We start from the raw sequence: 13,612 nt of genomic DNA, 5'->3' as shown, positions 1-13,612 counted from the left end.
AATAAAGCAATGAAAAAGAATAAAAGGTTTGCATAAAACAAGTTAAATGGTACCTCCCTTTTTTAAATTTAGCCTGGCCTTCCATGGAAACAAGGTAGAGAGACACCCAGACCAACTTAATTCCCTTCACAAATAAAAATAAAAATAAAAAAAGACCTTCGACGTACCTGCCTGTCCTCTTGGACAAAAAAACTTCTCAAGGCGTTATCAGGTTCAGTTTGTACAACAATTTATTTTCCAAACAGCTTTATTAAATGTGCCAACTAGCACAGGCAGCACACATTGTATGAATGGGGGGGGAAACATATCACAGGTACCATCGTTTTAAAATTCGATGTCATCAGAATGCCACGGGGCTTCTCTTCCCAGCTGACCTAGCTGCAGGCAGCCTCTAATTAAGCTTTTTTGTTTTCTATTGTTTTTTTTTTTTTTACAAAAAACGAAGGGACACCGGAGCAAACAAAAACAAAAACAAAATCACACACAAGTAAGTTAACGGAGCAGCCTTCTCGGTCAGGAACCGAAGAGCAATTAGGAAGCGTGTTGGGCGGTGGAGAAGCAGAGTTTCAGGGTGTAGGGATATGGCCCATCTAGGAAAAAGCCAGACAGGTTTAGGAGTCCCCTCAACTGTATTTACGTGAAAATAAAAACAACAGTCATCATCCACAGGAAAGAAACATTTCTCCAGCTTTCCCCAACATCTCCCACTGTGATCCATTTGGGGCTGAACAGTCAAGAGAACGTGTCTAAACAAATAAACCTCTCATATTCAGATTTAAACTAAAAACACTTGAGGTGTTACTTGTACTTAAGTGATTATAAGTAATGCTCAACTTATGAACACAATTGAGCCTCACATTTCTGTGGCTACGCAAAGACAATTGAGTTTTGCTCCATTTTATAACCATTTTTGCCACAGTTGTTAAGTGAACCCCCTGCCGTCGTGAAGTTAGTAACACGGCTATTATGTGAATCTGGGAGATGGAACTCCACAGGCCTTAAAGTTACCAAGGCCGGATATTTCTGTTCTAAACACTGAGGCTCAGTAGCTGCTTTTTCCTGACTGATCCCAAACCGATTAATTTGGCCAAGTCTCCAAGACGGTCAAAATCAGTTGGGTGTTTTTAAGATCTACTAGCTTCCCTTCCCTTCCCTGCCACTCAAATTAAACAGAGGAAGGGGAAAGAGGAGGGAGATTCCCAAATCCTAGAGTTATCAAGGCCTCCCTTTCTTCAGCATCTACAAAATGCGACAGGGGCTTACTTGGGTTTTTCATCTGATAATGGTTGAGGAAAGCCAGAGTCTCCAGCGCATCCCCTTTGGTTTCCCACTCCAGCAGTCCCGACGAGCTCCTTTCACCTGCGGGCATTTCAAGCAAGATACGGGTTAAGCTGGAGCAGGCCCACCTCCTTGGAACACAAACCGCTCTGTCGTCCTAGAGCAGCGTGGCCCCGGGTCCCTGCTTTCCAAACAGCAGCGTTCCCAAAAGCAATCTCTGCAGAGGGATACTCACTCTTCCCTGAAAACACCTTGACGGAAGCCGGTCTCTTCACCCCTAGCTCATCGCAAATCTGATGGGAGGGGAACAATGCCACATGTATTAACACAGGAGCGTTAAGCCACTACCCTGATCACACCAGTGTATATTTTAGGATTTTCCTCTTCGGTCAAGTCCTATTCCCAGGGGCTCTTACAGAGACGCCACTGCCTTCCTATAGTTTTCAGCCATCGTGGAACTGCATTTTACATATATTTCTGTGTTGTGTTGAATACTGTGTTTCTCCTAAAACACGGCCCACCCAAAAAAAAAGGCCCAGCACTGTTTTGTGCGCATGCGTTAAAATTACGCCCTACCCCCCCCAAATTTGGCCCTATTTAACTGCATGCATGGCCAGGCTTGCCGGAGTGGACGATGGCAGGCTTTTTCAGGTGGACGGCTACCGGTAGCTGGAGTGACCATTACAAGTAGGAAAGGGTGCACGAGGACGCAAAAAAGCCCGGTGGCCAGGCCAGGCGCACGGGGGAAAAATTAAGACACTCCTCAAAAAGAAGGCCTAGCCATTTGGCCAAGCAGGCTGAGGCTGCCCCAGGTCACAATCCTTACCTCGTAGAAGTTATCTTCCGTCACTTCTAGAGGCGCGTTGAAGAAATGGAGCACGTTGCTGGGATGCTGGATTCGGTTCTTGGCGGCTTGTTCCGGGGTGGAGAAGCGATTGTTCCGGGAGCCGCTGAAATCTTTGTAGCTGCAGGAACCGTCCTCAAGACCGTAAGACTGACCAGGCATGATGGCCTGTTGCTTGGACACGCTGCGGACAAAGCGAGACAGGCTTGCTCAGTCCCGCCTTCCTGGCTTTGACCCAAGTTCCTCAAGAGGGACTGGGAAAAATGCAGGTGGAACTCACCAGACGTTCAACTTCTGATCAAACATGAAGTTATTGTTGAGGTGGGTGATGGCTCGGTCCACCGCGTAGCCGTCTGCCATCTCCACCATGGCTGCTCCAGGCTTGCTTTTCATGAACTTCACCTTTAAATAAAAAAAAAAAGGATTTCTTGATTCAACTGCAAGAGGGCAAAGGTAGACTGTCAGGCCTGGAAGGCATCTTTTTCTTTGGGCCTTCAGGCTGGCCACATTTACTACTGTGGGGAACAGGGAGGGGGGACTGTATGGAGCAGGGGTGATATATAGTCATAACATTATTCCTTTCTCAGAAAGTCAAGGTCATCTCGCCCTGTACCTGGAACTGGGAGGCATTTCCAGTTGGGACAGTGTTTGGAGTGGACCATGTGATGGACATGTGGGTGCAGGGGAAAGGGACTTGAACTTTCTTTTGGGTGGGGAAAACCTGGAAGCTTTCAGATTCGGGTTTCCCCAGATGTGCTAATATGACACCTCTAATAAGATGGAATTTTGAGGTAGCCTCGGAGTCTTCTTTCCATTGGGGGTGTTACTTGGAACCCTGACATGAGACGCCCTCCCACCCACTCAGCACGGGTACAAACTTTGTCTCCATTTTAATAGGGATGGTTTCAGAAACAGTAGATCAAAGCAACCACCGGCCTCTGCATTCAAAACGACTTGCTTGGGTACACCCTGCGAATCACACAGGCAACCCTCAACTTATGAACCATTCATTGGTTTGAAGTTACGGCAGCACGGCAAGAAGTGACTTAGGAGCGTTTTTCATCTGACCTTTGCAGCATCCGTGCGGTCGTGTGATCAAAATTTGGCCGCTTGGCAACTGACCACACCTCAACCAACGCAAGAGCAAAGCCTTTCCAATGTAGCACCAGCTGCCCTTTGAACGCAAACCTGTTTCCGAAGAAGTGAAGGCTCCAGGCCCTCGGGAGCCCGAGGGCTTCAACTTCTCCCACAGTGGGATTTGGGATTTCCAGAGGCTGAAGGGTGCTCAGCCTTTCCAGGAATTCTACCCAGGGAGCCTCTTGTGATCAGGGGGAAGGAAGTCTCTCCACCTCCAATTTCACCAGGTCCAAATCTTACACCTGGTTTGGGGAACTGGCCAATCTCAAGACAAAGCAAGCAGGTAGGTAGGCATCCAGAGATGGTACAGCATCTTGCCCAAATATCTCCAAAGCAAGCAAAAACTTTTTGTGTGTGTGATATGTATGGAGGCCAAACTCAGCACCAACTAGGCCGTTCCAGAAGCTCTGCCAACATCAGGCCTGCCCTCTCCCTCAGCCGCTCACCTTCTCCACGTTTCCATAGAGGCAGAAGACGTTGAAAACACGGTCACAGTTCATCTTAGACTGGTCCAGGCCGTAGACCATCAAAACGGGGCTGTCGGCATGGGGGCCGTACTCCGGAGGGGGTGGTGGAGGCGGGGGGTGCCCGTACTGAGGCCCGTAGCGGCTGGGTCCTCTATGGCGGCCCCCCACAGGCGGCCCCATCCTCCTCCCTTCATAATGAGGAGGAGGAGGGCCATAGCCTTCGTCGTGGTAGTGGCCATGGTAGCCCCCGTGAGGTCCTCCTGGAGGAGGAAGCAAAAGTCAGCCAATGCCAAGGCAAAACTGGATGAGGGCCAGAGACGACGCTGCCCCACTCACCAACTGGGCCTCACCGTATTCCGCAGGATGATCCCCAAGGAGAGGAGGCTGCCTCTGGCGCTTATTCGGATTCCCGCCTGGCTCCCCTGTCAAAAGCAGACCAATGTTAGAAACTTCTGGAAACAGCTCAGTCGCCTTGATTTCTAAGGCTGACCTGTGTTGGGACACTTTGGTTATGCTCTGAAGCCGGCCTAAAGCATTCTCCATATTAAAACTCCAGATTCCTCTGAATATGTCTCTTTTTTTTCCACCATGGGAGAAGGGGGGGGGGATTTTAAAAACAACACTTCCTTTTCAGAGGCACACCGTACAACTCCCTCTCCTCCCAGTCCACCCAGTTAGGCGAGTGCCCGAAGAGGCCATTTGGGACAGATCCTGATACTACCTCGAACTAATGCGTCTTCCGGACCTTTATTTAAGCAGCAAACCTGATGAACTAGAACTCTCTTGGGCACCAAGCGTTGTTCTCAACCATCTATCTGGCCTAACAAAGGTTCTCCATCTTATCTTAAAGCCTGCCACCCTTTCCTCCCGAAAATGTAACCCTGGGGCAGGGAAGGCTTTTAAAAATATATAACAGGATCGACAGAAGTCAATTTCACCTCACCAATTCGAACATTAGAGCAGCAGGGGGAAAAAAAAAAAAAAAAAGAGGAAACGGAAGTCTTGGCCAGCCCACTCCCCACCTCTAGCAGAGCTAAAAGGATTAAAACAAGACCAAGAAGAAGATGGCAAAGCAAAGCAAAAATTGTCCAGTTTAAACACAAATCGATATACAAAGACAGAAGAATTTAAAGCAAGTCATACAATTCTCGTTCTTTTTTTAAAAAAACAAAAAAGTAAAAAAGAGTTTCGCAGTTTATTTCAATAGGCATTTACAAAGATTGAAAAAGGCTACTTACAGCAGGAGTTTACAGTACAATGTCCCTTGTCACAAATATATTCTGCATTTCTCTTACCATTGGACGCTTCAACAGTGTAAGCACAGTTCTGAAAGATGGCGTCCCATCAAACATACACTGCGACCCTGCGTTACATGGTTCCAGAGTCAAAGTCACGTCAAAAGGCACCAAACTGACACAATCAAATTTTTTAAAAAAAAATTAAATGAAAAAGGGCTCACAGATTTTTGTTTGTTTTTGTTTTTGTCTTCAGATGGTATCAAGGAAAAAAAAGGACATGACAAAAGGTGTGAATGAGTGTCCCTTCCGTGTTGCGTCTCCTGATGTTTTTTTTTTTGTCATGTGCTGTTAACAGGTTTTTTTTGGTGCTTCTGGCTGTGTAGGTCTCCCGTGTGCGTGTCTCTCTCCTCTGTTAATGGAGTGTGCCTTGGATCTCAAGTGCCCCTGAAGCGGAAAAGACCCCCCAGTCTCTAGGGAACTGGGAGGCTGTCGGGGACTTGGGTGTTTTTGTCTGGGGTTTGTCTGTCTCCGCTTGGCGCTGATAAAAATGTCGGCAGCCGAGGACTGCAAGAAAAGAGTAATAAAAGGCCCTCCCAAACCAAACCAAGTTGATATGGAGAGCATCTTATGTCTTGAAGGGTCTCGGGGATCTACTCCGTTCTCCGTAAGACCGTTGGCGCACTTTGTCTGAGACCCCTCTGGTGTTTTTCCTAGTTTCTGTGTTACCTTCTTGGGTTCAAGGTTTTTTTTTTTGGCTTTTGTCTGTTTTTGTTTTGTAAGCATGTCGTGGCCTGGTGAGTCTCTCTCTGTCTCTCTCTCTCTCTCTCTCTCTTTTTCTCTGTCTCCCTCTGTGCTTGTAGATGTCTCTCGGATCACGGTGTGGTGTTCTTGATGTGAGGACATGAACTCAATCTGTTGCCTTTCGGGTAACACTTAAGATGCTGCATGTTTTCTCCAGGAAGAGCTAATGCAAGGTTGAGGTTTTGTTTTTTTTTTTCCTACACTGTGTAGTGTTGTTAAAGAGAGTGTCTAGCAGAAGGCAGATCCCAGGCAATTCAGAACTTCCACGGCAGCTGCGCGCGGGTCCCCCAGGGTCATGTGGGAAATCGATTCAGAGCTGGGGAAAGGCCAGATATATCGCCCCTTCCTCGGTGCCCAGCCTGAGGGAGAGGGCAGAGAGCCGGGAGGCAGCTTCTGAACTGCCCAGCCCTGCCAACTTAAGCCACTGCCAATCTGCACAGCGCCTAAGTATGTACCTTGGAGGAGAAAGTGAGTCATGTTCATGTCAAGTCATGTAATGCCATTGCTTGCTTCGCCGTGAGGGTGGGGTCAAAAGTGACCTCTGCCGGAGCCTCACCCACCTGCCCGCAATCCAACAGCCTCCCCAGGCAGGTTTGCTCCATGGAGCCAACCAACCCAACTGCCAAGCCTGAAGGCAACACCTCCTGTAAAAGCCTAGCCGTGCCCGTGCTTGGAGGGACAATGCTGCCCACCTCACAGAGGGAACGTGCTTTTCTTTCTGCACGCGTGCAGTAAGAAGGCAGGCCAAGGCAAGGCTTCCAATTCGCTTTAGACTGAGCTGACACAGATGGCGACCCCCCTCCCCCTCCTCACTGTCCCCCTCAAGGAAATGGCACTGGAGACCCCTTTAGCCAAGACGTATGCCACCCTCCCACGTCCCAGAGTCTGCACGCAGAAAACGTTTCCCTTGAACATGAGAGAAGTGCTTTCCTCTCTGCCCACCACCCTCCAGCCATGGAATGGCAGAAATGCAATATGCCCCCAGACCCACAAAGGAGGTGGCTCAATTAGCACCAGGGCCAAAGGTCTGTATAAGGCCTGAGGCTGATGGGAATAGCCATCTCTGGACCTTCCAGGAGTTAAAGCTCCCTAGCATCCATTCTGGGATGCCCCAGAACATAAAAGGAAATCTGAGCACAGCTTGCTTTTCGACTCCCCCCCCCCCCCCGCTACTACATCCCCAACCTTCCTAGTAGCTGCAATCCACACACAGAGCCTAGAGACGCAATACCAAGGAGGGGGGGAGGATACCTGACCAGATGCAATCAGGGAGACGGAGCTGCCCCGATTCCCTTGCAGCTATTCTCGACCCACCCACCCCACTGCGCCTCCAGTCTTAGAAGGCTCGGGAAGCCTCCTGCCCTGAAGCCAGGACGCTGCCCTCCAAGCTTCCCCCAAACCGGGCCCCATGTTGGACAGCAGGCAAATGGCATTACATCACACAATTCAGCTGGAGGAAGTGTGCTCTTCTTCAACAGGAAAAAGGGTCTGTGTGTAGCTTGAGAGCAGGCTATCAAGGTTACCTTGCCCGCTGAGGTTGGGGTTGGTATAGTCCCAGGTATCCTGGTCATTCTTGAAGACGTTCAGGCGAGTGGGCTAAAACGAAGCACAAATGGGTCAAAAAACAATACAGGGAGATTGAGAGAGGAAGCAGCAAAGCCACACTGTGCGATTATACGGGCTGCGGACAGGTCACAAAACAGGGACCTAACTGGCTTATAATAGGTATCTATCTGTTCCAGCTTAGCCCATAGTATACAACAGTTAGCACAACTGTTAGTAAAGCCTATGTAATTTTAGCAACAGGCCGAGTCATAAACCCGCTTCCTATTAAGGATGCTGGACTTACAATTTTTTCCTAGTTTGGAGGGTGGGGGAAGAGGGCCCCCCCCCTGAAGTTTAACATCCAATAGCCAGTGGGAGCATGTTAAGAGTTCTTTGTTCTGGCAGCCACTGCAACAGTGTTGCTGTAACTCACAGGTAGTCCTCGACTTATGACTGGTTGCTTAGGGACCAAAGTTCCGACCTGGTTCCAAAGTTCTAACAGCCACCAAAACGGTTCCATGTGCCATTTTGGACAACAGGCTGGCATTTACAGTTGTTTGTAGCATCCCATGACTACAATGTACATTTTTACTGGAAACCAGAAGTCCTGGAGTTTGCTTAATGACTGCTGCTCAAAAGATTGTAAAATCAGGTTGGTCACATAATGACCCAAGTGTAAAGACTTACAACCGTTAACTGGCTGGGCTCAATTATCCCCGTTAAGTGAGGACTAGCTATATTTTATAGATTACCTGCCCTACTGGTAGGAATTCCTACCATTCTGTAACAGAGCAGAAACGCTAGATTGGTTTCCCCAGTTTTTCAACCCAAGGTTATCTTATGCAAAGAAGTAACGTCAAAGAAGCTACAATTCTGCCATTTCACAAGGTTTTTCGGTATCAGCACAACCATTGGGAACCTTCAGGACAAGGGTACAGAGCTAATTAGGGGGGGAATCTGGGTGAAGCAATTTCGTTGAGCCCTTCAGAAAAGAAGCGTTTGCGGATTTGGGGTGGGAGGCCGCAGACCCTCCTGTGCAACACAGGGGCCCCTCCTCTCTTCTGCAACCCCCACTCACCTTGGCGTATTCAATCTTCAGCGTGCAGCAGCCAGAGTAAATGTCGGCCCCGTTCAAAGAAGCTTTGGCTCTCTGAGCACTTTGCACAGAGTCAAATGTTTGCAGAATTAAGGAGATCTTAACTGGGTGTTTCCTAGTCAACTCTCTTCAAGCTACTAACCTCCCACCGCCCCTGCTGAAGCAGACAGTTCTGCTTCGCTCTTCTCAGCTATCAAAAGAAAAAAGGATATTCCACCATAGCTTGGACCCCATTTTTTCTAAAGATAACAATGCGCTGGACTGGACCACACGGGTTGCAGATGGTATACAGGACATCCTATAAGACAAAGACCGTAAAAGTCAACATGATCTCACAAGGACAGCCCTGTCCTGTCACAGACCTCAATGCTCAGTTTATTGAGACAAGGAGACAGATCCACAAACCATTCAGACAGTATCTTAACCCTCAGTCTGCTCTTCCTGCCTGGGTCTAAAGCAAACTTGGAGGCCCAACAAAAGCCAGGACTGCCACATCCTAGATTTGGGTTCCCCCCACAACGAAGCAGCCTTGTAACGCACCGTCGTAATGGAGTAGATGGGGTTCAGAATAGTGAAGAGCAAAACGTTGTTTACTCCTCGCGAATCATCTGAGTCCCCGGGCCGTGAAATCTTCTGGCTGGTAGAATAGTTGACGAAGGCCGGATGCCCAGCAATGTAGATCTGATTGTCCGCTGCATAATTCACAGCATTGCATGCTCCGAGTATGTCCTCAAACTCTACTAGAGCCTGCCTCTTTTTGGGCATCACCACCACATAGCTTGGGGGGGGGGAGGGTTGGGGAGGCGAGAGAGAAAAAAGAATTAAGTCACTGAAACTCCACAACCTGTCATGATTTCCCCCCCCCCCCCATGGATGTTCTGGCTGCCCTTCCTCACCTGATAGGGCCAAATTCTTGCAAGGCCTCCACCAGATCAGCTTCCACCACACCATCAATCAGACCCCTGATATGGACCACAGGAGAAGCAGCCGGCTTGTGAGGATCATCATAGTTCTCCTGCGAGAGAAGAGGAGGTCATTTGACGCTTCCCTGGTAAAATTTTAGTGCAAAATAACAAGAGGAGACTCTTTCACAAAAATGTGTTTCTGGGAGACTGCAAACTGGAACAGCTGAAGCAACGCTAAGCAGCCCGAACGGATTCTGTTGGGCAGAGGATAACTTAGCAGGATGCAGTTCAAATGGAATTCCCCGTCATCAGAGGTAAAGTTACTGCCTTATTTTTTTAGTGGGAAAATTAACCACGAAAAGACCATCCTTGGCTATTGTGGCCTATTTTATATGTTGATGGGAAGCAACAGAAGCAGCTGTTGCCTGGATCCAGCACAGCTCTTCTGCTCCCAGCTTATGCTAAAAGAGCACCAGTTACATTTCTTTGGCCAATTCATGCTCAAAATCCCCTCCTAAATCTATGCAAATGCTTCTTGTTCAAGAAAGAAATATATCCCACATATCCTTTGACCGTTCCAGTAAATTTGAACCCACAATCTAGATGTTCTGGGACCAACAGTTAAATCCAGTAAAGTATTAAATTTATACGTGGCCCATCTCAATATGCAAAGCGACTCTTGCTTTACAGTTAAACCAGGAAACCGCTACGAAAAACCCTGCAAGATGCACACACCCAAACTGAAAAAAAAAAAAAAGGCAGTTAACCAATGACTTTCTCCACAAAAGGAAAAAGCCCTTGGACACCCAACCCAACCCAACCCCAAGATTAAATGACTCTCCCTGCAGATGGAATTGGACGCTGCAGAATGAGCTGCCTTGATCCTGATCACCACATCCCTTCCACTGGCTCTTAATTGGGGCACCAGAACTAGAGTGCAATAAATCACAATTAAGCATGCAAACAAGCCACTCCTCCCAAATCTAACCACCTTTGTGCACAAGGTAAATACACCCGCCTTGTCATGCACATTTGCAGCAGGTAAAAGCGATGGCTTGCCTGGGGTCTGAGCCTCAGAGGCGTCTTTGTGGATCCATAAGGCTCTGCTAGTCAAGGCCAACCCTTCCTTACGGGCCTTCCCGTCCTGACTCGAACCTGGGGTGAACCCAAGTCTTTCAAAGGGCCACTGAATGCAGTCATGTTAAGGCAGGGATGGGCACCTATGGCCCCTTTACAATCTGGGGACTTCAACTCCCAGAATTCCTGGCTCAGAATCCCTTCCTGGAATTCTGGGAGCTGAAGTCCCCAAGGTCATAAAGGGGCTAGAGGTGCCCACCCATGTTAAAGCATCACAGGAAGGAAGGCGAAGCAGGCAGCTGTCCTTCCTCACAGCAGCCCCAACAGACTGCTCCTGTCTGCAGGAAGTCCTCGACTTACAACAGTTCATTTAGTGACAGCACTAAAAAAACCTGACCCAGGACCCTTTTTTCCACACTAAACGACCATTGCAGCAGTCTTTTTTTTTGGGGGGGGGGGGTGTTCACTTGGTACAAAATCCGGACCCTTGGCAAGTGGTTCCTCTTTATGACGGTCGCAGTGCCCCAAGGTCACGCGATTCCCCCTTTTGCGACCTTCCGACGGGCAAAGCCAATGGGGGAGCCCGATTCTCTTAACCACAGAGCTACTCAACCGCAGGGATCCCCCTTAACAACCGTGGCAAGGAAGGAAGGTCTTAAAACGGGACAAAGCTGACTGGAACCAACGTTTCCACTCAGCAACAGAACCCTTGGGCTCCCTGGCGGTCGTAACTTGAGGACCACCTTATACTTACCCGGTAGGGCGACCCCCGCCCTGAGGCCCCTCCCACTTTTCCCCCTCCAAGCTCCATAAGCGCTGAAGAGCTGCTGGGGGGGGGAGAGGAAGGGACGTCCCCTCTTTGGCCCCTCCCTCCCAGGTGGCCGCAGGTTCAAAGAGGGGGGAGAAAAAAAGGCGTGAGTCTAACGGTAGACTGCGCCTACCCGTGGAGGCTCCACGCCGGGCCTTCGGCTCCCACGCGCTAAGACTACAACTCCCATCTTTCCACCAAGCCACTACGCAGCCCGCGGACAAGCAAACGCCCCCTCCCATGAGGGACGATGGGAGTTGTAGTCCAGCGACAGACGCGCTTTAAAAGGCCTTTCGGCCCCGCGGGACGTCTCGGCCCGGAAACGCCGCCCTTCTCCCCCGCCCCGGCTGCTTTTCTTCTCTCTCTTTTTTTTTTTTTCTCCTCAGCCCAGCGGCCGTTCTCTCACCCCGCCTCCGCCGGCCGCTCCCCCCGGCCCGTGATCCGCGTTCTCCGTTTTCTGGCGCTTCGGGGCGCGCCCGCCTTCAGGGCCGCCCCCGTAATAACGGCCGGATCCACCGCCGCCGCCACCACCGCCGCCGGCCATCTTCACCATGTCCCCTCCGCGTCCCGAGCCGCCGCCGCCGCCTTCGCCGCTCTGCGAACCTCGCCACCTCCGCCGCGACATGGCGCCCACACTACACCAGCCCACCCTCGCTCCCACCTCAGACACGCCTCTATTGGGCTGGCCCGCCGTCGCTCAAGGTCTTCCGGGCTCTCATTGGGTCGAGGTGGTGTCTTACCTACCCTTGTCCCGCCCTCCGCCGCCATAGGGTCGACTATCTCCCGCCTGCCGATGTGATTCGCTCTCGCATCCGTTTATCAAAGGTCTTGGCCTTTTCCGTTGGCCAGCAGGAACATCCGTCCCCTCTTCCTTCAAAGTGATTGGATCAAGGCGACGTCTCTCCTCGCGGCATCCCGCCCCACCACATTGCTCCTCATGAACTTCCCTCCTTCTTCTTCATTAAAACCGTCGGGACCCCTGAAAAGCGACGGTTTGACCCTGAAATCCGATTGGCTCAAGGAAGGGTCAATCTCAGCCGTTCGAAACCGGATTGCCCCAAATCTGAAACGGACACCCTGATTGGGTCCCATAAAGGAGACGCGTTCGCTCCAAGATGTTAAACGATATTGGCCGATTTTTATGCCCGTCACTCCTCTTTCTGGAAACCCATTGGACCGGCAACGCTCGAGCTTTATTTTAATTGGTAGACGTGACTTCGGTCCCAACCCTGCCCCTCTTCATCATATGAACCAATAAGAATCTCAGTTCCAGAATAGAAAAGGGGAGGGGGCAGATTCTCCCAACGGTCGTCTTGAACGTTCAACCAAGAGAAGCCCCGCCCTCCGTCCCTCCCTCCTTTAACGTCGAGATGGTGGAGAAGCAAAGGCTCATGGGAAAGGCCTGGTACTGAGCCAACCCTGCCCGGGGATTGGTTCAAAGGACCTCTGGACCGCAAAGGATCATGGGAGCTTGTCTTGAACTTTGGCCAAGGAGTTGCATGCAAGGCAATGCTGGCTAAAAGATGGCTTATGCAGTTTATGCAACGCACTAACCCTAATCAAGCCACGTGAACTGGGTCAATGCGACACTAGAACCATACTGTTAACCCCATGCTGGCCCAGGTGTTGTGTGAACCCAGCCTGCCTCTCTTATTGCTTCACACCCACCTGCAGGCGCTCGGGAGCGTCACCCACGGATCCCAGCCAAGCAGGGGGAGAGGTCCCAGGACCTGTTTCCGCTCCCCGATAGCTTCCCCTGGCTTGTCTAGAGCAGGGGTCTCCAACCTTGGCCACCTTAAGACTTGTGGACTTCAACTCCCAGAATTCCTCAGCTGAGGAATTCTGGGAGTTGAAGTCCACAAGTCTTAAAGTGGCCAAGGTTGGAGACCCCTGCCTTAGAAACGGTCCCAACTCGTGATAAGTGATTAGGTTTCGGCCTAATATATAATTTAGACCAGAGGTCTTCAAACGTGCAGCTTTAAGACTTGTGGACTTCAACTCCCAGAATTCCTCAGCCAGCTTTGCTTTGCTTTGCTGAGGAATTCTGGGAGTTAAAGTCCACAAGTCTTAAGGTTGCCAAGGTTGGAGACCCCTGCTCTAGAGAGATTCTCAGTCCTCCAGGTCAGTTGTCAATCATCCACCATGGAAGCTCATGACTTGGGACCTGGATTCACAGGAAGACCTCCCTTAAGACTGCTCTGTTGAGCAACCATTCCAAGTTATAACGGTGCCGAAGAAGTAACTTTTACGACCGGTCCTCACACTTACGACCTTTGCAGCATCCAGAACGTCTGGCCTGGTGTTGCGACATTACCTTTCCCAAGTTGCCACTTTGCAGCAAGGAAAGTCCACCATCTAGACTGTTTTGACCATCTAGCAGAACTTAGCAAGTTTTTTTTTTTTTAATTAACTTTGG

The 13,612-nt window shown here is 50.1% G+C and overlaps 1 protein-coding gene across 2 annotated transcripts; it reads right to left on the bottom strand.

The window, feature by feature from the left end:
- Nucleotides 1-212: 212 nt before the first annotated feature.
- Nucleotides 213-12,405, bottom strand: HNRNPL (heterogeneous nuclear ribonucleoprotein L). Of its 2 annotated transcripts, none has more exons than XM_087876520.1 (13): nucleotides 11,941-12,405; nucleotides 9,303-9,421; nucleotides 8,947-9,184; nucleotides 8,619-8,704; nucleotides 8,389-8,485; nucleotides 7,289-7,361; nucleotides 4,077-4,148; nucleotides 3,706-3,986; nucleotides 2,403-2,524; nucleotides 2,105-2,306; nucleotides 1,514-1,571; nucleotides 1,264-1,359; nucleotides 213-590 (listed from the first exon to the last, which is right to left on the bottom strand). In XM_087876520.1, exons 1-13 carry the CDS (start codon nucleotides 11,962-11,964, stop codon nucleotides 532-534), a joined length of 1,527 nt encoding a protein of 508 aa, XP_087732646.1. In that variant the 5' UTR covers nucleotides 11,965-12,405; the 3' UTR covers nucleotides 213-531. The 2 variants fall into 2 exon arrangements, with proteins under 2 accessions (XP_087732646.1, XP_034294027.1); XM_034438136.3 differs by having other exon boundaries at nucleotides 11,603-11,942.
- Nucleotides 12,406-13,612: the final 1,207 nt, after the last annotated feature.

This window comes from Pantherophis guttatus, chromosome 10 (genome assembly GCF_059756535.1).
Source record: "Pantherophis guttatus breed Tessera chromosome 10, ASM5975653v1, whole genome shotgun sequence".
NCBI lineage: Eukaryota > Metazoa > Chordata > Lepidosauria > Squamata > Colubridae > Pantherophis > Pantherophis guttatus.
Note: the sequence above shows the minus strand (reverse complement) of the source record. Positions and strands in the feature narration are given on the sequence as shown.

What these genes read in the sequence shown, in the direction of transcription:
- HNRNPL (XM_034438136.3), bottom strand. Translation starts at nt 11,821, where the DNA reads ATGTCGCGGCGGAGGTGGCGAGGTTCGCAGAGCGGCGAAGGCGGCGGC. An exon ending in CAAGAATTTGGCCCTATCAG is followed by an intron (nt 9,185 to 9,302) that starts GTGAGGAAGGGC and finishes CCCCCCCCCAAG; the next exon opens with CTATGTGGTGGTGATGCCCA. An exon ending in CAAGGTGTTTTCAGGGAAGA is followed by an intron (nt 1,360 to 1,513) that starts GTGAGTATCCCT and finishes AAATGCCCGCAG; the next exon opens with GTGAAAGGAGCTCGTCGGGA.